We start from the raw sequence: 25,390 nt of genomic DNA, 5'->3' as shown, positions 1-25,390 counted from the left end.
CAAACCCCTGCAAACCTCATGGTGCTGCTGAGAAGGCTTCATCCTTATGGGGACAAGAAAGTCTGCATTGCACCCACTTGCTTCCCAATACACACAACAGTGCATACACCCACCACATCACCACCTAGTAGAGTTTTCAGCATTGAATTGGGGAAATGGGTTGTGTTTTGGGGTTAAAATAGATGTGCTCAACCGTGTGAGCCTCGTGTTTGAGACTGTTTGGCCCAAAAACCTTGAAGACCAACAGGTGTAGCTGTGGCTAAAAACCATCGGTGTCTTCAATAAATAAGTCTTTTTAAAATTCCTTACAAAACAAAAAGCATCTGTCAATTTCGTCAGTAGTCGCTAAAAAATATTTTTCATGTATCATTTTAGCCAGCCAGAAGGCTCAATCGGGCCCCTGCATAGAACTTTTGCAGAAGTCTTCTTCTTCGTCTTACTTATTTCTTAATAAAATACAAAACCAGAACTGTTTGGGTAATATGGTGGTGCAGTTGTTAGTGCTGTTGCCTCACAGCAACAAAGAGTTCAACTGGGACCATTCTGGGCAAATTTCCCTGTTTTATTTTTTTTTTGTGGTTTCCCTCTGGGTACTCTGGCATCCTCCCAAGTCCAAGGACAGGCAGTTAGTGGCGTTGGGTTAACTGGTGATTCTAAATTGTCAGTGTGAATTGTTGTCTGTCTCTCTGTGTTAGCCCTGCGTCAGATCAGTGATCTGTCCATGGTGTACCCGCTTTGGACCCTATGGTAGAGAGGCAGAGAATGAATGGAAATGTGCAGGAAAATTATTTTTATATCTCAGGAGGTTGTTTGAAAAACCTACCTTCAGCTGGTTTCTTGCCTCCGCAGCAGGTAGCTTTGCATGTTTGATGTGGCAGAGTTTGACCCTTCCTGACACAACACAAAAGATACAGGTGGTTTGAATCAACAAGAAGCAAAATGCTGATGTTTCACACCCCTGATTTAAGACTTTACCAGAAGCAGTGCTTAAAAGGCGTGCATTAATGTGTTTAACAGTGAGCGTCTTTTCTTGTTTTGTTTTGCTCTTCAGGCCAAACCGATTTCTCATTAAATGCTTATTATTATTATTATTATTATTATTATTTATAAATCAGTACTAAAACTTTTGGAAGCTTTTCATTCTTGCAGATATAGACAGCTCTATTATCTGCAGTTCTGGGTTATCCAGTCTTGCGCTGTGATTTGCTTTTACAGCATTGGCAGTGAGTTTGGGATCATTGTCATACTCAAAAACAACACTTTGGCCACCTAGATGCTTTTCAGATGGCATTGTATGATAGATAAAAAAAATCTGACTGCTCTTGGCTGTAGATACTCACTGTTGTACCTCTCTCCTCACCTCCTCCATACATACTGACGAACCAAAAATCCCACGTTAATTCACAACTGATTTCAATCCAGTTCTTGTGTAATCTGGAATACCTCAGCCTTAAGATACCTTAAGAATCTTGTTTTGACTGCTATACACTTCACTGAGATCATTTCTGATGAGTTACCATTGAACAACAGGTCAACTGTTTCAGGTCAGATAGATCTTTTTAGATGAAGATGACTTTCAGACACTGCTTATCTGCTGTGGGGATTTTAGGCATGCTACTTGAAAATAGTCAGGTACAACTGGACTGAAAATGAGTGAAAAGGCAGCCAGTGTCAAAATAAAGACCTTCAGAAAGCCTGGAGAACTAATGCTCAAGAACACTTTAAAAATGACAAGGAAGTTTGGCTACTTGGAAATAAAATATATACAGATATTAGGGTTGGCACAAGATCTTTGCACAGTACCTCAAATGGTACAAAAACAGGAAAACTTATGATCTCTATTTGTTTCACACAATCAATACAAGGACTTTACTGAGAATAGCCCGCAAGCTTCTGGCACTGAGCAAACTGAAGCTAAATAATGTTTCTGCTGAAGAATCGTTGTTTTGTGATCCTTTTCTGTGAGAAAGGAGCCATCGTGTTCACATGTGTCTAATCATCCGTGACTAGCGTCTCTTCCACAGAAGCGTTTACGTATACCATGAGTCATACCATCAGTGCCACTCTGTTTTTCACTTCAGTATTTCTGTTTCTGTTAATAATTCTATTTCACTATTTTATAGAAATAAGATTGCATGTGTTGTTACTTTTTCTAAAAGAAAAATCTCTGGTGGAGACTGAATGTGTTTTGTAACGTCTATAAGCAATCTGTGGTTCCACCCAAGAGTCCATTTGACTTCAAAATATTTCACAATAGGCCACATAAGCAGAAAAACAAAACTCCACCTCAGGGATCTACGACAGCTGCGTCCATAATTTGTTGGACAAACGTTTTTGTAGTTTCGCCTCTGGGGCGAGTTGAGACCAGTTAGGTTTGCCTGAAAAGATCAGATATGATGATGGGGAACAAGACTCTGTGTGCCTGCAATGCATTCATTTTCAAAATATATTTCAGTCCATAGGTTTTTGGATAAACATAGTTTTGGTTGTTTTGTCTCAGCTCAACAACACCACGATGAAAAAAAACAACTTCAACATATCTAACCAAATAAAAAAAAACACTGTCAAAGAGGAGGGCATATCACTGTCAAAGTATAACCAGGCTTTCTGATACAAACATTTGGATTAGCAGAAAACAGTGAAATCATGCACAAATGCTTTTTCTACCATAATAGCCCCATGAGTGGGAGGCTCAGAAAAACTGCCCTGGGGACCCTCAAGAGGGAAATCCAGCCATGATGATGACTGTGGATGAGTGAACAGTGAACTAAGTAATTCACAACATGTAAAAGTCTGAACAAAAAGTGCAGTAGTACTATCAGAAAAAGTACACTTTAAAATCTGATTGTGTGATATAACAAATTAAGAACTAGTGATTATATGTACATGCAGACATTTAATGATAGCTGCAATAGTTGATAGTTTTGTGTATTCATTGGTTTGAATGTTTTTACATTTTTCAGTTTGGTTTCAATTAGTTTACAAATACAACACATTTAAAGGTTGTTGAATTTTTAATAAAATCAATATAATATTTACATTTGATACTGATTTTAACTGGTAAGTCACACAATAGTTGTCCTGGGTTTAGTTGTGTATTATGTAAGGTGTCAGTCTCTGTCTAACAGAATCAAAACCTCCTATGTATGTGTGCCACAGGATCCCAGACAGAATCAGTGTCTTTCTTCTGGCCGAGTTCAAATAAAAAACGCCACATAAGCCCTGTGTCACGAAAATGGACACCAGGTATGAAATACAACAGCAAACACCCAACCCTCCACCTCCTCCTCCTGTTCCTGCTGGACCATCCGCCTCCCCTCAGCTAGCAGCAATGAATCATACTGGAGAATCTTTCCTGGGATCAGCTCCATCTCTGTTTCAGGAGCAAGCTCCATTGATGGTCACTCCCATTATCCCGGTGGAAGCTCACCTCCTCACTCAGCCAGGAACTGATGGCCAGGTGAGACAGCCAGAGGTGGTGGCAGGTGTTTACTGATAAAGGTGCTTAAAACTGTCAGATACTTCAGGTCAGATGAAAGAAAAATTGTTTTTCTGCTGCCACCTTCCTTGTATTTTACCTTTGTATAACTGTGGTGTGAAGCTTTGCTGATCAGTAAACTTAATCACTGCCTGTAATTATAATTCCAAAAATAAGTGAGGAGCGCAAAGTGAAGCTATGTATAAATGTAGTTTTATGCACATGTTCTCCTCCCACTGATCACTTTGTGTTGTTCATGCAATCTTCTTTGAATCTGGTGAAGATTAAATTACCAAAGTTTGAATTTGTCCACACGTACATGTTTCTGTGGCGCTTATCATTATTAGCCTCTGAAGTGCTGGACTAAGTGTCAGTATCGTGGGGTTTTAACCTTCTCCCTCCCTCCACAGAAGCTACTGTATCAGTGGCCTGTAAATGTGATCCCCAAAGCACCACCAGACACTGTTCTTGCTCCTCCACCCACCAGGTCCACTCCAAGGTAAGTTTGCTGTGCTGCTTTTTCTCACCGTCCTGCAGGTTTCTCACAGTGTTGACATGTGCTCTTACTCTGTGTTTTATCCCTGTAGAAAACGACCGCGTCAATCCCATCAGGATGACGGACGCCCTTCTATTAAGAAGCCACCAAATGCCTCAATGGTCTATCTGAAAGAGCAGAGGCCAAAGGTGGTGGCTGAATTGAACATGAGTGGGAGTGCAGCTGTGAATGCAGTTGCGGGAGCGAGAGTAAGTGTGTAACTAACTCTACATACATTTATGGATCTGTTCGTGTTTTGTGCTCGTTACATCTGTTTTTCTCTGTTTGTTTGTTTTTTTGTTTTTTTTTTTGTTTTTTAAAGTGGATTTATGCAATACTTGTAATCTTGTTCATATCAGTCAAGGAGATGGATAGAAAACAACATTCAAAACCCAACTTGCTCATTTTGAATACTTAGTAATGCCATTCTGACGCACCAACAACTCTGATATTGGTAAATGACATCATCTGAGACTTTCTGAACTAGTTTGTGTTTACCTTTCTTGAAAAGATCTGGATCTTTTCCAGGAACCTCTCTGAGAGTCAGTCTGTCATTCGTCAGGTTTTCCATCACTTACTGGAGAACAAATTGTATGTGAAAAGTGAGAAGTTTAAATTTTAATCCTTACTCTATCTTGTCCCTTGGCTGTGTCGTCAAATGATCAAATTAGCACAGACCCCAGCCAGAGTCCAGGGAGTTATGGACTTGCCCTGAACCAGCTACCAGAAAACATTTTCAGTGTTTCCTTGGCCTTGCCAATTTCTACCGTAAGCTCATCCGTAAACACAATAAGATTGTACTGCCACTAATGTCAGGGCTCAGTTGCCAGCAATGAGAAAACGGACTTGGCAGAGAAACTGTGGCTCAAGAGTTGGCTGACTGGGGCACTGAAACAGAGCGAAAAGAGAGTCAAGGTGGTTCTGAGAAGTGCGAGCAAAGTCCAGGTGAAATGTCTAAAGTCTTACCTATTTGCAGGTAGAGTGAGCTGGAGGGGAAGGTCTTGGTTGGAGTGGTTGTGGTCTTGGTGGGTCCAGTGAGGATTGATCCTGAGGTTCCAAGCAGTGAAAGGGGGGCAGGCAGGTGTGGATGGATATCATTCAGTGAGATATTACTGGCTTTGATGGAGCAGAAGTGACCAGCATCCAGGTTGGAGAAATTATGGTAAGATGGAGAGAGTATGTCCATAAACTGACAGAGAAGACAAGAGAAGGTACTATGGCACTATGATTAACACAGGATACAAGTAGCTGCAAACTAACATAGGTTAGCAGACATTCTGGCAAGGGTTAGTTGTAAGCGCTGGTCTTAAGTACTGCCGGTCTAATCAGCTCCAGCTGGAAGCCCTGGGAGGAGTGATGATGACCCAGAGGAGCAGCGCCAGGCACTACGGAAAAACACTAACTCACCCAGACCAAGCAGGAAACCACTCTCACCTCTCCAAAGTTTCCAATCAGCTGGCATGAATCTGCTCAGAAGGCTTTCAAGAGACTTAAGGAACTGTTTTATCACATCTGTGTGTGTGTAATAAATCTGCAAGCGTAGGAGATATTAATGGTTGAAAAGTCTTGACGTCTTGCTCAAATCACTGAATTTACACACAAGTCATCAGTTTCACATCACTCAGCTTTTAAATTGGCTGTTTCTTTACACCCGACTTTTGCAATACTTCTCCCACAGCAGATCTGTGCAGCAGTTTGTACTTGTGTGGAGAGAGTAGTCTATAATTGAGAGCTCATTAACCCAAGTCAGACTCAATGCTCAGCAAGTACCACCAGGTGTCTTACTCTTAATGGAGTATTATCCTAGTATATTATTATTTTATATAAGTAAATGAATTCTCCCGTCACTACTGACAGAGAAAAAAGACTGTGGCAGAAAGGCATCCCACCTTATTAACTGTGACTAGGCTTGGGAGACAGAGCTATTCATACATGGTTAGTCTGCTTACTCACATTTCATAAATGCTTTAGTGTGATAAAACTTACATCGACCATATTTTTCTATTCTATAAAAATCCACGAATGCAGATGCAAAATTACAAAAACAAACACACACAAAAAGTATAACTGTCCAAAAACTTATGGGCCTGCCTGTAGCTCCAAAATGAGTGCATTTCAGGCAGACGGAGGCTCGCTCCTCTCCTCATATCCAATCTTTTCAATGAAGCCTGCAGTGCAGGGGGAGTCCGACTGGTCTCAACTGGTCCCACTAATGCCGCTGCATTCATTCAGCACCCGTGTGGACATGAATGTTGATATTATAATTTCCTCTTCTCTACAGATACTTATTCCTGAGTCAAGGAGTAGCACCTAAATCTTGCCAAACACAGATATAGATCAAATCAAGTACACTTGTTTTCTCAACAATAAACGCAATATCAGTATTGGAGTGAAGCAGATCCAAATGTCTGGGTTTTACTTAAAAAATGGATAAGAAGGAGAATAAAGCACCATTCTTTATCATTTTAATTTTATTCATGGAGTGATTACTTTGTGTAATTTAGCTACAGAATTTGTAATGTATCCATATTTATTGTGCAGTCTGTTTCAGTGTTTACATTTCTTTAATTATAAAAACATGAAGAGGAAAAATTCATTAATTTTCATTAATTTCTTATTATATATACGTGTGTGTGTGTGTGTGTGTGTGTGTGTGTGTGTGTGTGTGTGTGTGTGTGTATAAATTTCTCAATTTATTTTTGATCGCATCTTAAAATTGTATTATTATTAGTAGCAGTAGTAGTAGAGGTATCTCATTAAGTTGGAGGAACCTCTCTAGTTTCCCCGCACGACGTCCGGATTTAATTTGAAGACGGACCACTTCCGGTCCAGCTGTCAACAGACCCCGCAGCACACGTGTTTCCACAGTTAAAATGGTGAGTATGTTGAACTGTGGGGTTTTCTGTTTGTGTAGCGTTAATAAAAGGCCTCTAAATGATCGGAGCTCGTCGTGTTTTTTAGCCGAAGATTCAGAGGGGAAAACCTGCGGAGAAAGTGGTTCATCCGTACAGCCGGAAGGCAGCTTATATGGCCCGAGAGGAGTGCAGACTTAGGAGGAAAGAGAGGTTTGTAGATGGCCGCAGAGATCAGCTCACCTTAACGAATCAATACCATGTTGTTAGCCTCACATTTGAGCATTGTGTTAAACTCTTGCCATGTCTCCGCCTCCGCGCTGCGAGTCTGCAGATGCAAATACGAGCGTGGCTCCAGGGACATGTTATTAAATGTAACTTGGGCTGATTGAGACACTTCATCCTGCCTTGACAGTTTTCTTTAACCTCTTGTGTGAAGTAAACAGCGTCTGTGTGATGATTTAAAGGAGGTTTAACTGGTTTCTTTCTGATGCTGCAGGCAAAAGACTGAGAAAGCTACTCGTCTAAGCAACATTGGTGAGAGCAAGCTTTTCGTTCATGTTATTGCAAGAGCAAAAAAGAAAAAGGTGTTTATTGATGTTTTCTTTCCTTTTTTTCTTGTATCTCCAATCACAGGTGAGAAGCTCTTGTGGTTTCAGAGTGAGCTGGATCCAGCTAAGGCGACTTACACAAAAAAAGACGCCTGCGACATCATTGAGAGGTTTGGCTCTGGGCTTATGTTCATTTTGAATTTGGAGTACATTATTTTTCATTTGGAAGTGCACAAACAAAAAGAGAGAGAGAGCCCGTACATGCATTAAACTGTGAGCCCATCAGCCAGTCTGTGAGCTGCCCCAGTCTCTGGTGAGAGTGGTTCATGTTTTCAGGGCTGAGACTTCATCATCCATCAGCTGGCCATTGTTTACAAAACGCTACATGTCATCAGACAGCAGGTGATGATTTCATTTGGGCAAATAGAGCCTAGGGCTGCCACAAACGATTATTTTGATAGTCGACTAGTCACCGATTATTTTTGTGATTAGTCGACTAATCAGATCATCATCCATTGGACGTAAAACTACAGCTTATTGCACCAGCAGCATCTGCTCTTATATAACTATCATTAGCTTACAGCTTTAAGTGTTTAAGGTATGTGCTAACTAAAAATAAAGACAAGATGATAGTTTATTAAATTTTAATGAAATTTGCAGATTGTCTCGGTGAAGTTTAATAAACTCCTTTCTATCTAAAATATAACAGGACACTGGAGTAAATTCTGGAGCATCTCACACTTCTGATGATCAGCTGTCTGCTTGACGTTTATTCAGCTGTGTAAAAACTATAACTTTAATCTCAGCCAAACCGATTTACTCAGGAACAAATAAAATACTAAAAAAAGCCAAACAATAACATTTTTAAGTTATCTCAGTGACTTATATATGTTTAACCTGAGTAGCGAAAGACGGCGGTGGGTTTGAAAACGATTTCGGTGTTCTCACAGGCTCTAGTGAGCCTTGCCCCCGGCTAGCTATCCAGCTATTCGCTAACAGACGTCTCCGAAAATGTCGGCGCGCTTTTGAAAATATGTGGTGTCCTGATAAACTGAGCAGATATTTGAGGTTTCCACAGCTACATTCTCGCCTGAAAATATGTTAAACGTTTATTTTGTGACCCAGAAAGAGTAATATTAAAACTAATTAGCTGCCACCATTGTTGGAAACTGAGCTGGGCTGTGCTATGAATTCTGGGACAGAGCTACTTCTTCTTCGGGGTGTAACGGCAGCTGGCATCCTTGTACATGCAGCGGTGCCATCTTCTGTTTCAGTCCGTTATTACACTCTTAAATCTTACTAATTATTCCTGCGTCTTTTGTGATCTTACAAAGCTTCAAACGACGCGTCGACTATTAAATCAGTCGTCGACAATTTTGATAGTCGACGTAATCGTGGCAGCCCTAATACAGCCCTCGTTTTATTCTCCAGCCTGCATGAACCCAACCCCCTCTACCATGATTGGTCGGTTCCACTCCGACTATAAACAGAAACCATCACCTTCAACAATCACAACCAAAAGTTTGAGCCGTGGCGTTAATTTTGTGCAGTTTTTATTCGAATGTATTCCTTTTTATGTGAAACGAAGATACAGATCAATCATATGTGTGTTTTATGAGTTTCAGAGTCTTTTGTGGTCACATAAATAACAGTTTAAGCAAGGAATTTACAGCACTGACTTTTCTTCATAACTTCTGCAGTTCTCTATGGTGTGCTGGATATCCATGTCAGGGGAAAATCCTGATTGTGTTCCCAAGTCGATCAGTTTGTCGCCAATAAAAACATCTTAAAAGACCAGCTTCTTTTATCGCTCCCAGAACAGTTTGGTGACAATCTTTGCATTTTCCAGCACAAAGGAGCACCGTGTCCCGAGGAAAAAATGGTAATTAAGCGGCCTGAAGATCATCAAATTAACTACCTAGATCCTAATGCCACCATAATCTAGTTACAGTCCTTGAACGTGAACAAGCAGAACCCCAGAACCTGTGATGAACCTGGAGCACTGATGAGCCAGGAATGAATCGCAATCAGTCAGGATTTTGCCCGGACACTGATATCCAGCACACCACAAAGAACTGCAGATCTCATGAAGAAGAAGGTTAAATACTGTAAACATTGACTTTATGCATAAATTATATTTTTCCCCCAATGAAAGTGTTTTAAACTCATGAAATACTTGTATATGTATCCTAAAATAAAATGAAGCAACAAAGTGTATGAACAGTAGTATGTTTTCTGTCTTCAGATACCTCCACAGATTTGACTCTGAACTTGAGCAGATTGAACTCATGAATGGGATCAAAGGTCGGCAGGGTCGTCTCCATGGCGCCAGAGAGGCCATAATCAAACAGACCATCGAGCGAGAGCGGGCACAGTTTGAGGGTGTCGGTTTCGGTGAGTCCTCGTTTTTAAAAAAAAGAAATAAAAAAGAAACGAGTAATTTATAGACACCTCTGGCTGTAAAACTGTCTGATCCTCTGCTGCGGTGTTTCAGAAATCCCCGACATCATCAACGGAAAACATCTGAAGACCTTTAGGTGAGTGGACGAGCTTTAATGAGCTAAACTCAACCTCTTGTTTCTCTTTGTTTGAGAAGATGTTATAATTATTCAGCTTCCATCATTTCACGGATTGGCTGATCAGCTGATAAAAGTGCATACATGGACTCTTAAGTCTGAACTTGAAATGATTCGATTTTGAAGACTGGTCATTAGTATTGTTGCATTTTTAAATTTTGCAGAGAGTGGACTGGGGACCTGAAGAAACTTCCGAATATTAAACTGCGCAAGGTCTCGAACAAAAGTTTAGAGTCAAAGAAGGAAGGAGAGGAGAAACACGAGGGCGAGGAGAATCAGGAGAATGATGATAATGAGGAAGATGGAAGTGATTTGGACAGTGAGCAAATGGATGAGATTTCAGACTCCCACTGAGACTCTTCATGTTGGACCTGCTGGAGTATTAAGACTTTCAGCACACTTAATGTGATGTGTGAGAAAATGCTGCTGCTATTCCTGGACCGTCCACGAGATGGTGCTACAGCCTCAAATAGCAAAGTCAGATTTTTTTTTTCCCAGTCTGAACTCCTGCTAAAAGTTTCTCAGTGACTTCACACCAGCCTTTCAGAGGTTTCTACATTCATCATTTATTGCACAAACAAATATGCGTTTCATGTAACCAGAATGCTCTGTTTTATTTAGAAAATAGCGGTTGCGGTGGGTTTAAGACACAGAGGAAACTGTATTTTCTGTGAGGTGAGAAACCAAATCGAGACTATAAAAGTGGTCATGTGTGAGTAACAGTCGCTTTGAGTAGGCCGACTTTGTGTTGGTTCGAATCAAGAGAAATGCTCATAATCTAATGTAAAAACATGAATGGGGGGAAACCACGAAAGCTCTAGTTACATCGACATATAAATAAAGGTTGTCCAGCTCAGGACCTCCGAAGCTGCAAACGACTGGGCTACTGTAGACTTTCTATTTTAACAAATAATCTGACGATAACTTTCAGACTATTACGTTTTTAGATCTCCGACTGAGCTAAAGGTTCAGTTTACGGTCTGTTTCTCTACTTATAACATCTGACTCTTTGGTGTCTGAAGACCTGATTGTCCAAAAGGAGAGAGTAAAGGTCTCAGTATGCTTCAGAGCTTGTCACACAGGCCCGATCAGGCAGGTTTAAAACAAACTCAAGCTATTGTATTTTTTTATCCTGCCTCACTCTCACTTTTGACAACTTTTCCAAATTCATTAAAAACTTTTGAGTAGTGTGTCTGCGGGTCATAGATCTGCACTTCATGTAAAGTGATTGGTCCATATGTTTTTTTCAAAAATACGACAGCAGCTCAACTTCTAAATGGAGAAGTCTCAGTGAACACCAGGGGCACAGATGTGTTACAGATCTCAGAGTCAGCACCGTGGCTGCAGTGACTGAATCTGGAGCGTTTCAGAGTAGCCCTTATCTGCTACAATGTTGCATCTCTGATTCTACAATTCATGCGAGGCTTCAGCTGGGCCAATCGGGACTGTGTAGGCTCTCTTCTGGGACTTCCCAGCTCTCAGCAAGAGCAGCAGCAAGTCCCCCTCACAGAACAGTGGCAGCATCAGTGAAAGCAGGTCAGAGAAGCTGGGTGGTAAAAGCTGAAGCAGCTTATTAATTGTCCCGCCTTGTGGATGTGTGACAGTGTCAGCTGATGTGGGGACTGATTACGAGTCATATGCGTGATTCATTTGAAACATACTGAGACCTTTGATGAGCATCTGCAGAGTGTTCACATCTTTAACTCATATCAGTGCAGGTTGAGAAAGTGCATACTGGGATAAAATAGTGTCGGTAAACCACAAAACACGGTCTTTACGAGCATTCTGTGCCGATGGCTTTGTTTCTGTCCTCTCTCCACACTCTGCCCCTCTTCTTTTCTTCGTGAAGCCCTTCTGACCCCAACTTTTCTGGATCACCGAAGGACTGGATCAGTTCGTTTGTCCAACAGCACCCACTGGAGTTGAGAACAACATTACAACACTGCACAAGTCCAAATCTCACTGTGCTCATTGACATTACCATGAGCAGAGTGGGATTAGGGACTGTTCTCGGAGCAGGAGGAGATAAGTCAAACAGGGTTTTGCGCCGGCGCCACGGCAGCCTCCACTGACGTGTCAGAGTCCATCGGAGCTGCCGGAGCTGGGGCCTGGCTGACCGGCACCTCCACGGTTTCATGCCTGCCATTGGCGATGGTGCTTTGCCGGGCCTGGGGGTTGTGCAGGTCCTTCTCGGGACAGTTCTGCACAGTGATGATGCGATTGAAGGCCTTGAGGCGGCGCCACAGCTGCAGGTAGACTTTACACTGGATGTACATAAAGATGAGGCCACCCGTGAAGCCAATGGCCACCACAATCAGCTTAGTCCAGAAGGGCCACTCCAGCACACCTGAAAGGACACCGACACACACACAGCAGCTGTTAGTGCCCCTCGCAGACGTGTGAGGGGTCAAGATGGTGGCATGTGCAGAGCTGTGCTTACCCTGCGGCGTATAGTACTTCAGAAGAGAAACTCTCCATAATTCGGCTGCAATCAAGAGCGATTTCTCTTTTTAATCTCTGGAGAAAATATTCTATTGTGCAAACACTGTAGAAATACTCTAAATATTAATGCTTATGATTTTATAGGTCATATGTATTTTTCTGCATCTACTCTTACGTCCTACATCGTAAACACAACACGACACACACCACCACTGAACACAACCATGAATGTAGAAGAGCACTGAGGGGTGTTAACTGTGACTTGAAGGATAACTCGTGGATCAGAGGATACTGATCAACAATCGCATCATCTTCACATTCCTGAGAGTGTTCATCTCACAGATTTCAGGTATAAGTAGTGTACCATGCAAATTACTTTTGCATTAGTTTCCAAGTGGTTTTCTCCATCCGGCTGTTTTAAAAAAATTATTATTATTATGTTGTTGAGATTATACTCCGAGGCTGCAGTGGGAACCTTCCTGTCTTTGAAGTATAACATCTGAAACCTTATTGTTGCAGACAGTTGGTCTTTGGGTTTCACTTTCCAATAAATTTGGTAGGTGTTTCTCTTAGAATTACCAAAAAATGTGTCACCTTTGTCAAAATAACTTCCTGTAAACTTGAAAATTGAAACATTTTCAGTAAATGTTAATTTCCCCAGAAACACAAAAATGACACATTAAACTAAAAGCTCTTTTATATTCGTTAACAGTGACTTTCAACTTCATTAGGTACCGCTGCCTTGATTCTTCGTTGCACAGATTCAACAAGGTGCCGGAAACACATTTTGGTCCATATTGACACAACAACATCACACAGTAGCTGCAGATTTGTCAGCTGCACAGTCGTGATGTGAATCTCTCGTTCCACCACATCACAAAGCTGCTCTTTTGGACCGAGGTCTGGTGACTGTGGAGGCCATTTGTGTACAGTTAATACATTGATTTGAACATTGTGTGACATGGTGCGTTATCAGGAGATGTGCATACTGTTCTCATAAGGGGACAAAATCAGTCTGGCCCATCTCCTCTGATCTGTGGCATTAGCAAGGAATTTTGTTCCATAGAACCGCTGCACACTGGTTGTGTGGGAAAATCTTAGTCCATCAACAGTTTCTGAACTACCCAGATGAGCCCATTTGGCACCAACAACCATGACGGCGTCCCGTCACTTAAATGGCCCTACTTCTTCATTCTGATGCTCAGTTTGAACATCAGCAGATGATCTTGACCATATCTAACCAGCCAATGTGATTGGCTGATTAGATATTTCTTTTAATTGGCAGTTGAACACATGTACCTAATAAAGTGGCCTGTGAATATGGCAAGCGCGATGTAGTTACTTGGCCACATACCACAAGTATTGCTAAACATGCTCAGTTCAGCAGCTTCACACATTTATTTTGAGACTTTCAAATGTTATAAACTGTCTGAGAAACTGAAAGTTAACTCTTCAGAGGATGTCTAAAAGCAAAGTCCGTCTTCCACACTAGAGCAGGACGCCTAATGTGTCTAATGTTTAGGGACGACTATCACAGTAAAACACCTAATGTATAATGTACCTAATATACCCAAACAGGCGAAACTTTTTAAAATCACTTAACCAGAGTCAGGCATACCTGCAGGTTAAAGGTACCCTGTGGGGTGCTGTGGGGGCATGTTGGGAGTGGATTATGCACACTGTATTCTTTGACATATTGTACCAGTAGAGTTGAAGCTAATACACTTTGCATGGTTACAATCCTGTATAAATCCATTCCACCCACATCAATACCGGCCATAAGTAACTGACTACACCAGAAAAGAAACATTAAAGAAGTTAAACCTACTCTGTGTGAGTGAGTGGAAACTCCTTTCCACTCACTCATGCCATCTGTATGAATGAATCAATGAAAAGGAAAACAACACCCACACATTAATGCACCCATTTTAGGAGTTCTTACTAATTCTGTGTATTTGTCGGTTATTCTATAAGAGAAGAGGTGAATATGAAATCTGAGGGATTTTATGGCTCATAGGGTGCATTAACAAACGCTACGCACACCCAGAAAAAGAAAGTGAAGTAAGTGGGTGAAAGGTGACATTCAATTATAATTCTCATTTAAAAAAGACAAACTATCAGCAGACAATTTAATTATAATTATAAATATAGATCCACACATTGATCATAGTAGGCTTTTTGTTTATGTTACATGTGGTGAGAAATAGTATCCAACATGTAACTATGGACACACGTGTTGACATGCAAACAGTGAAGGAGACACCACAGGGACCGTACTGCATGCTGCCTGACTCTGGCGTGTGAGCGGCGGGGAGGCGAAGGGAAAGCACTGACCGTTCTTTCCGAGTCGGATCTCTTCAGCAGTTCTCCTCACCAGAATGTAGACCGACCACAATATACACACTATCGCTATCAGGTGAAACAGCACTGAACAGAAGATCTTCCTCCTCTCGCTCTTCGACATGTGTAGCTTCTCCCACTGGAAGAAAGAGGCGCGAACACAGGAGGGAGACAGAGAAACACGCTCAGAACTGCCCTGCATATCTCAGCGCTTAACGCTTTTCAGGAAGACCTAAGTGTGTGCGGCGTACCTTGCTTAAAGGTTTGAGCTTCGTCTCCATGATGAAGTCAAATTTGCAGAGTTCACAGCAGCGAGTGTCGGAGGATTTGATCCACTGGTTGAGACAGGCCTGATGAACAAAACTGAGGCTTCCCGTGCAGCGACAGGGCATTATCAACGGACACTCGTCGTCCCCCTCACAGTGGCAGATCCTGCACACAGACAGAAGGAGGAGAAATGACCTGCAGTCTCTGCACTGTTTTATTTTAGTGCCTCTCTTTGTCTTTGTTTGTTTGGCCTCATCTGGGCAATGAAGATAAACTTGGGGTCAGTACATGATCAGTTTTCACACTTATGTAACTAACCTGCAGACCTCCAGCTCAGAGTCGTCAGAGCAGGGATGCGGTGTGTTCCCATTCGCACCACAGTGTTTCTGGAGTGTGGGCACTGACATATCCCCGCCCCCTGAACCCTTCTCCTGGTATCTCTTGGTGATGAGCTCCTCGCCGTCGTCGGCCAATGAGGAGCTGCCTCTTGGGCTCTGTGACTTGTAGCTCTTCGTATCCTTATCTCTGCCCTGCGATCGATCCCTCTGCGATGCATGGCCGTCTCTCTTCACTGAGCTCCCGTGGTTGTGGCGCTTCTTAAGGCCGCTGCTGTCCTCCATCAGAGGTTGACTCTCTTTCCCTTCATCTGAGCCCACAGATTGCAGCTCCATGATCTCGGCTTTGTCTTCTCCTCCTTTGTGTGGGTTTATCACCTCCCTGTCCCGGCTGCTCCCGCTGCGGCGGCGCGCTCTTCTGGCTTTCTCTTTGCTCCAGCTGCGGCTCTCGCGGCACGCCTCATCCTCAGAGGAGTCTGAATGCGGCGCACCTGTGCACCGGAAGCGAGGCGGGAGATCCCTCCGGTTCCTGAAGGAGTGCTCCCTCTTCTCGCCCAGCTCACTACGGTCAGAGCTGAGGCTCCGGTCGCTGTGGTCGTGCTTGCCATTGGTTTCCACGCAGTCGATGGCCGTGCAGCTGCTTCTCTTGCGGCGGTGACGTCGCTTCACCTGCTTTTTCTGTGCCTGAGCCGATGAGCCCAGAGTGGTGCCAGTGACCGTCATTGCAGAGGAGTTGTGCGTGTGCTTTTTGTGTTTGCGTGACTCAGACACATCCTCCTCTAAGCGGGTCAGCTGTCCAGAACTAAACACACACACACACATTCACACACAGATGGAGATGAAATAAAGTGAAACAAGATGGAAAAACATAAATCTGTCATAACTAAAGCAATGGGCTGAAACATAGCTGCATGATTTTAAAGATTAAGTTTAGTCAATTTACTAGTAACAATTTATGCTACCATTTTTGATTTTGATTACTTAACAAGTAACTGGACTTTACACCATTGCAACACTGATTCTTTTCTTTTTCAGGCTTTCTGGTGTATTTACGGTAAAATGACACTTCTCTTTATATATTCTCTGCTGTCATTCAGATTAATTTCTAAGTGACAGAATTAGGGCTGCCTATGATTTCTCTCTTATACTTGGAAACACGTTATGATCACAGAATATCTCATTCTTCTTTAATTAATGTAGATAACAAAGAGTTATTTGCTATTAGAGGTTGCTAACACAGCTTCTGTTTCATTTGAAGCTGAGAGTAGTTGGACAGAAGCTGCCGCTGCAAAACAGGAAATGGATAATAGGAAACAGAATGGAAACTACAGCTTATGATCAGACTAAATAATCAAACAAGCAGGCAGTGGACATGGACTGAACTTAGGACAGCAAATTAAGGTGCTAACACACACACACACACACACACACACACACACACACACACACACACACACACACACACAGGCTTGTTTCGACCATGAAGCCAAAGGACTGAGCCTGTCAGTGTGGCCAACACGGCACCAGTGGGTATAACAAGCTGAAGGTTTCCATTTCTGCAATCAGTCATCTCCCCCCCATTGATTGCACTATGGGAGCGCCACAGCACACATTTTAAGTTTGTTATGCCCTTGGGGTGCAGCCGACCATGCTAATTCAGTCTCCCACTCAGAAGAGAAGTGTGCATGTTAATATCACAGAGAGAAGGCTGGCTGCTCCTGGCTTTAAAAGAGATGTCTGAACAGATATTTGCAGATAGTCAAGGAATGGAGTCTCTCTTCCCAGGTAACTGTAACTGCAAGAGAAGCCAATCTTACCTGCATATGTCCTGAGCGGATGGTGTTATGGATGTCCTTGAGGCTGTAGTGAGCCCTGCAGTCGAGTTGCTAGCCTGCAACCACCAACATCCTCTATTTAGTGCATTCTACAATTACTTATGAGTTACTAAACAACCAATCACACATTGTTTTATGAATCAGGTGCCAGTAAATGTTTACTGGTGCTCAAATGTGGTTGCATTTTAATTTTTTTATTCATTTATTTTTTGTAGAAGGTACTCCCTGAAATACCCAAAACCCTAAGATTTGAGTATCAAACATACTCCTTAATGTACTATCATTTGTCATGTGGGTGACCCTTTACTGTAACTCTTACTGTAGGTACTGACAATTTAACTTACCTAATGCATAAAATATAGACAGTAGATATATATAAAATACTACAATAAGATTGAAGGTGAATCATTAATTTCTGAGGGAAAACAGCTTTTAGATTCTCTCCTACACACTGCAAAAAGTTTTCTTCCACTGTGCTTGCATTCAATAATCAGTGACACTGAGTAGGTTGCACCTCATTTATGCACCCATACTATACTGTAAATCGCTGCTGCTTTTTGAAGCTCTTTTAGCTAATATGTGAACAAAAAACTGCTTATTTCCGCCTCTGGCAAAAGTAGAGTAACTAGAGCTATTTGAGCTGCATTTCTGGTCATGTAAAAAACTTAACTTCCGTGTTATGATTTCTACTTTCAAATCGGGTTTAGTCTCAGATGATTCATCGGAATACACTGAAGACAGTCTTCAGCCGGTGATGTTGTTTTTGTTAAAAACAGCTGCCTAGTGCTGCTAAAAACCAGCGTGAGGGTAGCGAGCCTTATTTATTTGAAGGCCGTGCGAAAAAAAAAATAGAAAAGACTTATAGATGTGATAAAAAAAAAGTGATCTGTAGCTTTTCAAATGATGATTGATGTTTATATGAGAAATATGAACTAATGGACCTTAAATGAAAATTGAGTACTCTGTGTGAGTCATGCATCAGTGTGCACTTGGTGTTTTGTGAACATCCATCTCTACTCTAAGTGTGACACACACCCTAACCACATTCTCGTACATCAAACTGTGCTTTCCCATGCAATGCTACCGTACACTATGAACTGTGACCTTAATTTTAATGCTTTAAGCACCGATATTTAACAGTTACCTTGGAGATGTTGCTGGATCGACTCCCTGAGCGCCCAGGTGCCTTCCTCCCCTGCAGGGGAGATGGAGAGACAGAAAATCATTAGAGCCCAATAAACACGCTGAAGGATGTGATGCTTTAATAGTGCGCAGCAGCTGTGGAGCCTGAGGCTTTTAAACCAATGATTTCTTTGGCACACAACACCAGACAGAACCATAAAATCATATTGGAACAATATTTTACAGCCCTTGTGTCGACTTCAGCTAATGGCTGATTCACCCGAATATGTGTTAGTGCAATCTGCTGCAGAGCTGCTGCTGCTTTTTTTTTTTTTTCTGTGTATGATAATGATAGATAAAGTCTTTTAAACTACTCAAATATGCCCATGTCAAGTTCAGGAAGGTGAATATTAATGCACAGAAAAGCAGCAAAAGGGTTTTTTTTTTTCATTTATATTTGTTTGTTTCTTTTCTTTTCTTTTTGAGAAATGAATGCCGCATAATAGCTTTAGCAATAACTTCTAAATCACCTGGCGGCTTCACCTTCAAACTGCAATCATTATAATTTAAATCAAATGATTACACACATCAGGCATGCTGTTAACGTTCAAACTAAAGTTTAAATCTTCCCCGTGCCCCCACCCACCCAACACCAAGACCTCCAAAAATAGGCGAGGTGAGAAATGTGTCTGTTTTTGTAGAAAAGACACTAAAGTTTAAATCTGCAATAAAAACAAAACTCCAATAATCAAACTAAGCTGCTTTTAACACCAGCAGGTATTCAGCGCTGATCAGTCCTACTGTGTTTACCGATGAAAATCCAGCATCAAGAGTCGTGCACAGCCTCATGTCCTTGCTGCTTCATTGTGACCTGAGCTAAAGCCAGCCAATCCTATTACCTGGTTGTCCTGCTAAGAGCACAAGATGCTGCTCTGCAATGTGTCTCTATTTAAAGGCAACTTAAGGCACTTTTTCTAGAATCTGCCCTGAGCGCTGATTGTCTGAACTCACCTATTAGACCTTGGGCTTCGCCAGCAGACATCTGTGGCCTGCAGCAGCTTTACTTACCAATGAGATGGTGGCGAGTGGGAGCTACCAAGTGACGACCAGCTGGTAAACCACCAAGAAGGAAAATATCTTCTCCATAATAATTTGGTGCCAAATTATTTTCCAGACACTTTCGATCTGTCCTGATCCCAAAATTCTTACCATCATATCACTGAAACCTAGCTTCTAGTTTACGTATGAACCACATCAACAACATGGCTCAATTCAAATGAAATCAGCTGGTTGTGAGTTGGGAAAGCTACAGATTGCTGAATAAGTAATGCAGATGAACCGAAGCAGTCACAGCGAGCAATTATTTTTCTGGTTCGCTTTCATCCTCAGCCACATGGACCTTTGCACCTGCATTATGGGATTAAATCTGGCTTTGTTGCAGATATTTGTTGGATACTGTTTTAAGTATCATACATGCAATGAGCTCAAGCTAATAACCTACCAACTGTCTGCTACTGCTGTGGGTGGGCAGTGGAGAATGAACTGGCAGGAGTTAAAAGGACAATGGACATCATGGATAAAGCTGGCTGTATTTTCCTTTCTGTCAATAAATCCTAAAACCAAAGATGTAACTGCAACTTTTCCCAAAACCAGTACCCATCTGATCCTAATGTCATATATTATAGAGTATCTATAACACCTGTCAGTATGAAAGTGGACACTTTAAAGGGCTGAGATTTGTTAAGTTTTATGTATCTTACAGGATGTTTGTGGAGTTCAAAGTTGGAATGTTAAATGTGCGTGGTTTTTCCATAGATCTATTTTTTTAAATACTTGACATAAAATAGGAAAACCTGAGCTTGCATCAGCCCATACACAGCCACAGTTGTAGGTACACTCTGTGAAAATCACTGAAATAAATAAGAGACACTGACAAGCAGAGAACTGCATCATCTAAGCTGATCAAGGGATTTTCTGATGGCCACTTTTAAATCAGTGCAGCCCTGCTTGGAGTCAAAGCAAACACTCCTCTGCCTTTTAGAGGAGATGGACACGTGTTCACATGTATGTGACCAGTTATAATTACTCACATCATCTTTCCAAAGTTTCATAATAAAAAGGGTATTTCTAAGAAGATACAACTACTGATGCCTGGGAGTCGGGTAATTCCTTCCAGTCAGGTTGGTTTCCGTGTTGTGGTAAACCTCTAATGCGTCAAAAAAACAAACAAAAAACCCCCCCAGAAGTGGGTGATCAAAGACTACAGCTATGAAAGGAAATAATGAGATCTTGATTTTGTTTGGAGTTTTTTCCATTAACATTAATGCTTACCCCCAAAACACAACCAACATCAGCTACACAACCAGTGGGCTAAAGCAGACATTCTCCAACAAAACTGATTTATTTTACCAAACTAGAATATCTTTTGGAAAAGACGTGCATGGACATGTATGTGCTGTTTTATTATTTTAAAAAAGTAATAGATGGGGCGATTAATACCATTTTCCTTCTTGCATTCTGTTGCTCTAAATAGTGTTTAACATTGCTTAAAACAACAAAAAAGAAATCAACAGGAAACAGACTTGAGCCTGCCAGGCCAACTGTTTCCTCCTGCTTCTAGTCTTTGTGCTATGCTAGGCTAAACACATCTGGGACCAACCTTAACTCATAGATAAAGTTCCAAAACACGTCATGTGTGAGTTGCTACAACTTATCGATACCCTGCAACTGAGTCTTTCACCCTTCTAAGGCCAACAAAGCCCAAACAATTCAAGCACACTTCCTTTGATGGAGCATACGTACAAATAAAGAAGAAGCACCTCTCAGGTAAGAAAAGAGGCCAAAAACAAGGGAGGCAGCACAAGTTTGTCCTACACCTAAAAATAAATACTGCACAGACCCAGTCAGATAGTTAACCTGTCTTTTATAAAGCACGTGTGCACAATATGCTTTACATGATAAAGGGGTGAGATGTGTCTAACTGCACAACAGCAGTCTAGCAGACAAAATCACACTTTGTGTATTTATAGACGTTTTCTAGCTTGCTCATTGTGTGAATATGTAAAACAGTTTCTTGCCTTTCTAAACGAAAGGACATTACATCAATTCGAAATACATCTATGTGACAACAAAGGTTAATCAAGAGAAAAGCAAAAAGAAGCTTTACCCTTAGCAGACGAGCATAAAGCACCATAATACCATAATAATGACTGCGTTCATAGCACTGGTACAGTACTGACACTTCAATTCTTTGGCTGGCACATAACAGAGATTAAAAAATACTATTCAAAGATATAAGAGCAAATGCTATTCTACAATTCCTAATATCAGGGCTAAACACTCACAAAAATACTTTGGTCATGAATTCTTAGAGAAAATACACGACATCAAATTTTTTAAGTGCATCAACTTTTAAATGCCACAGCAAAAGAGGGCAATAAGAAACTGACCATCATAAGACTCCAGCAAAACACATAATTCCTCTAGATTTAGCTTCTATAAGCTATAACTGATAGCTCTCCAGTAATGAAGTGAAGTTTCAGAGGTAGCGTACTGCTGTCGCTCACCTGAACCTCGAATCCTCTGTTGGCACTCTGGCTCTGATGCACAGCAGAAACTCTGGCGAGTCTGTGTGTGGACATGTGCATGTTTCTTCAGAGGGGATTAAGTGATGTAGCATGGACTGAGGGATGTATTTTGGTTCTGTAGTTTGGCATACGATCAAACACACCTACAGCCACATTTAGACAACCAACCGTGACACTGCAGCTGCACACTTTATATTTGAAAGCGGTGCATTTGACAAAATTCCAGCTTTAAACAATCTCAGAGCATTTGTGTCTTTATAACACAAAGTGTTCACTGAGCCACAGTGAAAGTTCAGGTGAAAACAACAGATACAATTCCATAAGAAACCCAGAGTCACAGACCAAACTGACCAACAACTGTCAGCAAATCCTGACTTTATTATCAAGTTCTGATTGTTCCAACAATATATTTTTTTGTTTGTTTTTTGTTGAAACTTCAGCCGAATATCAACCATAAACAGATCGTCTTAAGATGCAGATCAAAACGGTAGAAAGGAACAGTGTTTCAGTGCTTTACAAGCACAAGCCGTAGCATTTAAAAACGTGGTTATACTAAATTCTGACGTACAAGCTTGCCAAAATTGTACAAACTCTGTTTTTACTTCATATACTGTATTTCCATTTATTCCATGTAGTACTGCAAATCCATCAGTTCTGACAAGATCTCCAACACCACCGGCTGAAATGCAGCCCAAAACCATACAGAGCCTCCACCTCCACATTACAAAAGGCCCTAGACTCTCCTGACCTCCTCCTTATGTAATGGTAATTTGAACCAAAAATGTAACATTTGGATTCATCACTCCATGAGACCTGTTGCCCCTGATTTTCAGCGCAGTTGTTTTGCAATTTGACATACCTCAACCTTTTCTTCCCGTTTCCCTTCCTAAAGAATGACTTCTTGACAGCCACCCTTCCAACAGTAGATGGATCTGCTGAAGGTCCGGATGCATCTCTCAGGTTTTGTGTCAGGTATTTGCTGGATTTTTTTTTCCCATTTCTTCAGTACATGACTCTCAGATAGTGTTCATCTGCTGCAGATAGTTTTTAGGCCTGCCACTTCTTCATCTGCTATTTTCTTATCCATTTTCCTCAAACTTTTAAGGACACTCTGCACACCATGCCAAGAAGTTTTTGGCTAAGAGCTCACTAACAAGGAATCACACTGATGGTGCAAAAATAATATTCTATCCCTGTGGTAAAAGTAGAATACATTTTTAAACAAGATCAGAACAGCTTACTGTACAAACACCAATGTTTAGATATTACAGTTATTGCAGGTGTTTCTGCAATAGAAGCAGGATAAGGTTCCTCTGGTGGAAGTACCCCACAAATCCAGCCTTAAACCACTGGTGTAACCAAACAGTAATGGTACACATGATGTATCATGGTTGATTTATTCAGATTAACTTTGAGTCCATTAACTGTATTTTCTTCACTGGATTGTTCTCAGCTGCAACTGAAAAAAAGAGGAAAATTGCAACAAAAAAACCCAAAACAAAACAAAAAAAAAACCCCACAATGTAATGAAATGATGAACATTTCCAAAAGTCTGTATACTTTTGGGACTGCTCTACAAGATTAAGAAGAAAACACAACACTGCACCAACCTGAGGAAGCTGGCACAGCTATTTCAGCAATTTCTCGCTTCATAAGCAGATTTGTAATGATTAGGGGGATATCAAAAACAAAGAAACTAGCCTGGGAAGACTTATTCAACAAATTATGTATGAGTATTATTTGTTAGATAATGTATGGGCATTATACTCATCCTGTTCTTTATCAGTACTGTCAGAGAAATACAGCACTATGCTATGCATCTGACTTTATCACCTGTGACAGATGTGTAGCAGTTTTTGTACCACAGCATACCATGAAGTGAAGTGAGGTCAAGTTTAGGCCCATTCCTGACATTATGAAACCATTGCTCTGATGGTGGAAAACTTTAATCAGCAACTGAAGAACTGCAGATATCAAGGAGTATTTTAAGATGGAATGTTATTTTGGATAAGTTGATGCTATATTAAAATTGTATACAGCTTAAATATCAAGATGATAAATTTGACCATTCAATTTGTTTAGCGAGCTCTCCTGCATGAAAAATGCTTACGTATATGAGCTATGCTCCATCAGCTCCTACAGCTGTGTGTGTGCCATGATGTGTCACTGTGGGATATTTTACTTGCTGTGAACTGATGTGATGTAATTTAATCCTTCAGTCTGTGATATGATAGCTATGATGTCAGGCTCTACCTCAAAGCACCAAACCCCAAGTGAAGGATCTGTGATACATCTATACTGTACATGTGTGTTGTTTAGTGAGTGAGCTGAAAAGCCTGGGAACTGAAACTGAAGGCTGATAAAAACACGCACAGAAGCGCGCGCGCGCGCGCGCACACACACACACACACACACACACACACACACACACACACACACACAATGTCCACAAGATTAATACTGAATCGATTTACCTCAGCCTTCTGACAGCAGAAACAACTTTTTTGCAATCTTAAATCACCAACTTTATGCTACTTTTAAGCCTTAACCAAAAAAACAACAACAACACAACGGTCACACAAAGCCTTTACTCACCCTTAGTGAAATTTCGAGGTCAGAGACTCACCTCGGTCTTGTCTTTGGAGCGAAGAGCACTTTTGCCATTGTTGGCTATGTCCCTGGACGGAACCACAGTTATCTGTTGTACTGGCATGCTGCTGTTTCCAGGCAACGCTCCGGAGTTACTCCCACAGCATTCCCAGTCCTGTCCTCCAATCTGCGTCCCTGCGTGGGATCTGTTCTCGCGTCCGCAAGCTCGTTCCTGAAATAAGAAGAGGCACTCCCGGATCGCACTTATTTATCGAGCCAATCCGGATCATCAAGAAGAGCGGAGATGAAACGGGATCAGGTCACCGTGGTAACAAGAAGATAGCAGGATGGTGGGGTGTGAGGTCGTCATGACGACTGGGAAACTACTCCACAGTGCCCACCACCTCCTCCTCTTCCTCCCCTTTTTTCGCTTTCCTCCTGAGAGCGAGACAAGAGAGGAAGAGTTGAGATGGAGCTGAGCAGTAAACAAGGAGGCAGGGAAACTGTGTTGTTGTGACGCACGTGTGTGTGAGTGTGTGAGAGTATGTGTGTGTTCTTGTGTGTCTTTGCAAAAGGGGTGGAGCCAGGATTTTGTCGCTGTATAACAAGCATAAGGTCCACGAGGATTAGGGCTTAGACTAACCTCAATCTCCTCCTCAGACCAGTGGCGCTGCTAATAAGCTTACACAACTTGTGCACATGGACAGCACTCACTCATACACACACCTCATTCCTTCAGTCATGTTAGGCAATTAAACGAACATTAATATCTGACTCGCTATGAAAGGACAAATCTCCAGCCATATCAGTCTTCACTTCAAAGAGTGCGTTTGTGTGTGGGAGGGTTGTGTGTGTGTGGGTGGCAAGGATGTAATCCTATT

The 25,390-nt window shown here is 41.6% G+C and overlaps 2 protein-coding genes across 4 annotated transcripts; one reads left to right on the top strand and one right to left on the bottom strand.

Annotated features, from left to right (window-relative positions):
- Positions 1-6,780: 6,780 nt before the first annotated feature.
- On the top strand, positions 6,781-10,867 carry tma16 (translation machinery associated 16 homolog). The gene is made up of 7 exons (XM_085276508.1): positions 6,781-6,889; positions 6,975-7,078; positions 7,365-7,402; positions 7,502-7,586; positions 9,662-9,810; positions 9,911-9,953; positions 10,157-10,867. The coding sequence occupies exons 1-7, from the start codon at positions 6,887-6,889 to the stop codon at positions 10,344-10,346; spliced, it is 612 nt and encodes a 203-aa protein (XP_085132634.1). The 5' UTR covers positions 6,781-6,886; the 3' UTR covers positions 10,347-10,867.
- On the bottom strand, positions 10,581-25,054 carry LOC146572401 (uncharacterized). Of its 3 annotated transcripts, none has more exons than XM_085276504.1 (8): positions 24,547-25,054; positions 18,356-18,406; positions 17,194-17,267; positions 15,360-16,178; positions 15,026-15,206; positions 14,769-14,913; positions 12,433-12,477; positions 10,581-12,339 (listed from the first exon to the last, which is right to left on the bottom strand). In XM_085276504.1, the coding sequence occupies exons 1-8, from the start codon at positions 24,631-24,633 to the stop codon at positions 12,023-12,025; spliced, it is 1,719 nt and encodes a 572-aa protein (XP_085132630.1). In that variant the 5' UTR covers positions 24,634-25,054; the 3' UTR covers positions 10,581-12,022. The 3 variants fall into 3 exon arrangements, with proteins under 3 accessions (XP_085132630.1, XP_085132633.1, XP_085132631.1); XM_085276507.1 differs by having other exon boundaries at positions 24,516-25,052; XM_085276505.1 differs by lacking the exon at positions 12,433-12,477 and having other exon boundaries at positions 24,547-25,048.
- Positions 25,055-25,390: the final 336 nt, after the last annotated feature.

The sequence above is a fragment of the Mchenga conophoros genome, linkage group LG6 (genome assembly GCF_057382185.1).
Source record: "Mchenga conophoros isolate Kocher_MC1m ecotype Shallow Benthic linkage group LG6, M_conophoros_male_GT1.1, whole genome shotgun sequence".
NCBI lineage: Eukaryota > Metazoa > Chordata > Actinopteri > Cichliformes > Cichlidae > Mchenga > Mchenga conophoros.
Note: the sequence above shows the minus strand (reverse complement) of the source record. Positions and strands in the feature narration are given on the sequence as shown.

What these genes read in the sequence shown, in the direction of transcription:
- tma16 (XM_085276508.1), top strand. An exon ending in AGACTTAGGAGGAAAGAGAG is followed by an intron (nt 7,079 to 7,364) that starts GTTTGTAGATGG and finishes CTGATGCTGCAG; the next exon opens with GCAAAAGACTGAGAAAGCTA. An exon ending in AAACATCTGAAGACCTTTAG is followed by an intron (nt 9,954 to 10,156) that starts GTGAGTGGACGA and finishes TAAATTTTGCAG; the next exon opens with AGAGTGGACTGGGGACCTGA.
- LOC146572401 (XM_085276504.1), bottom strand. Translation starts at nt 24,633, where the DNA reads ATGCCAGTACAACAGATAACTGTGGTTCCGTCCAGGGACATAGCCAAC. An exon ending in TCTGAGCTGGAGGTCTGCAG is followed by an intron (nt 15,207 to 15,359) that starts GTTAGTTACATA and finishes GTCTGTGTGCAG; the next exon opens with GATCTGCCACTGTGAGGGGG. An exon ending in GAAGTACTATACGCCGCAGG is followed by an intron (nt 12,340 to 12,432) that starts GTAAGCACAGCT and finishes GTGTCCTTTCAG; the next exon opens with GTGTGCTGGAGTGGCCCTTC.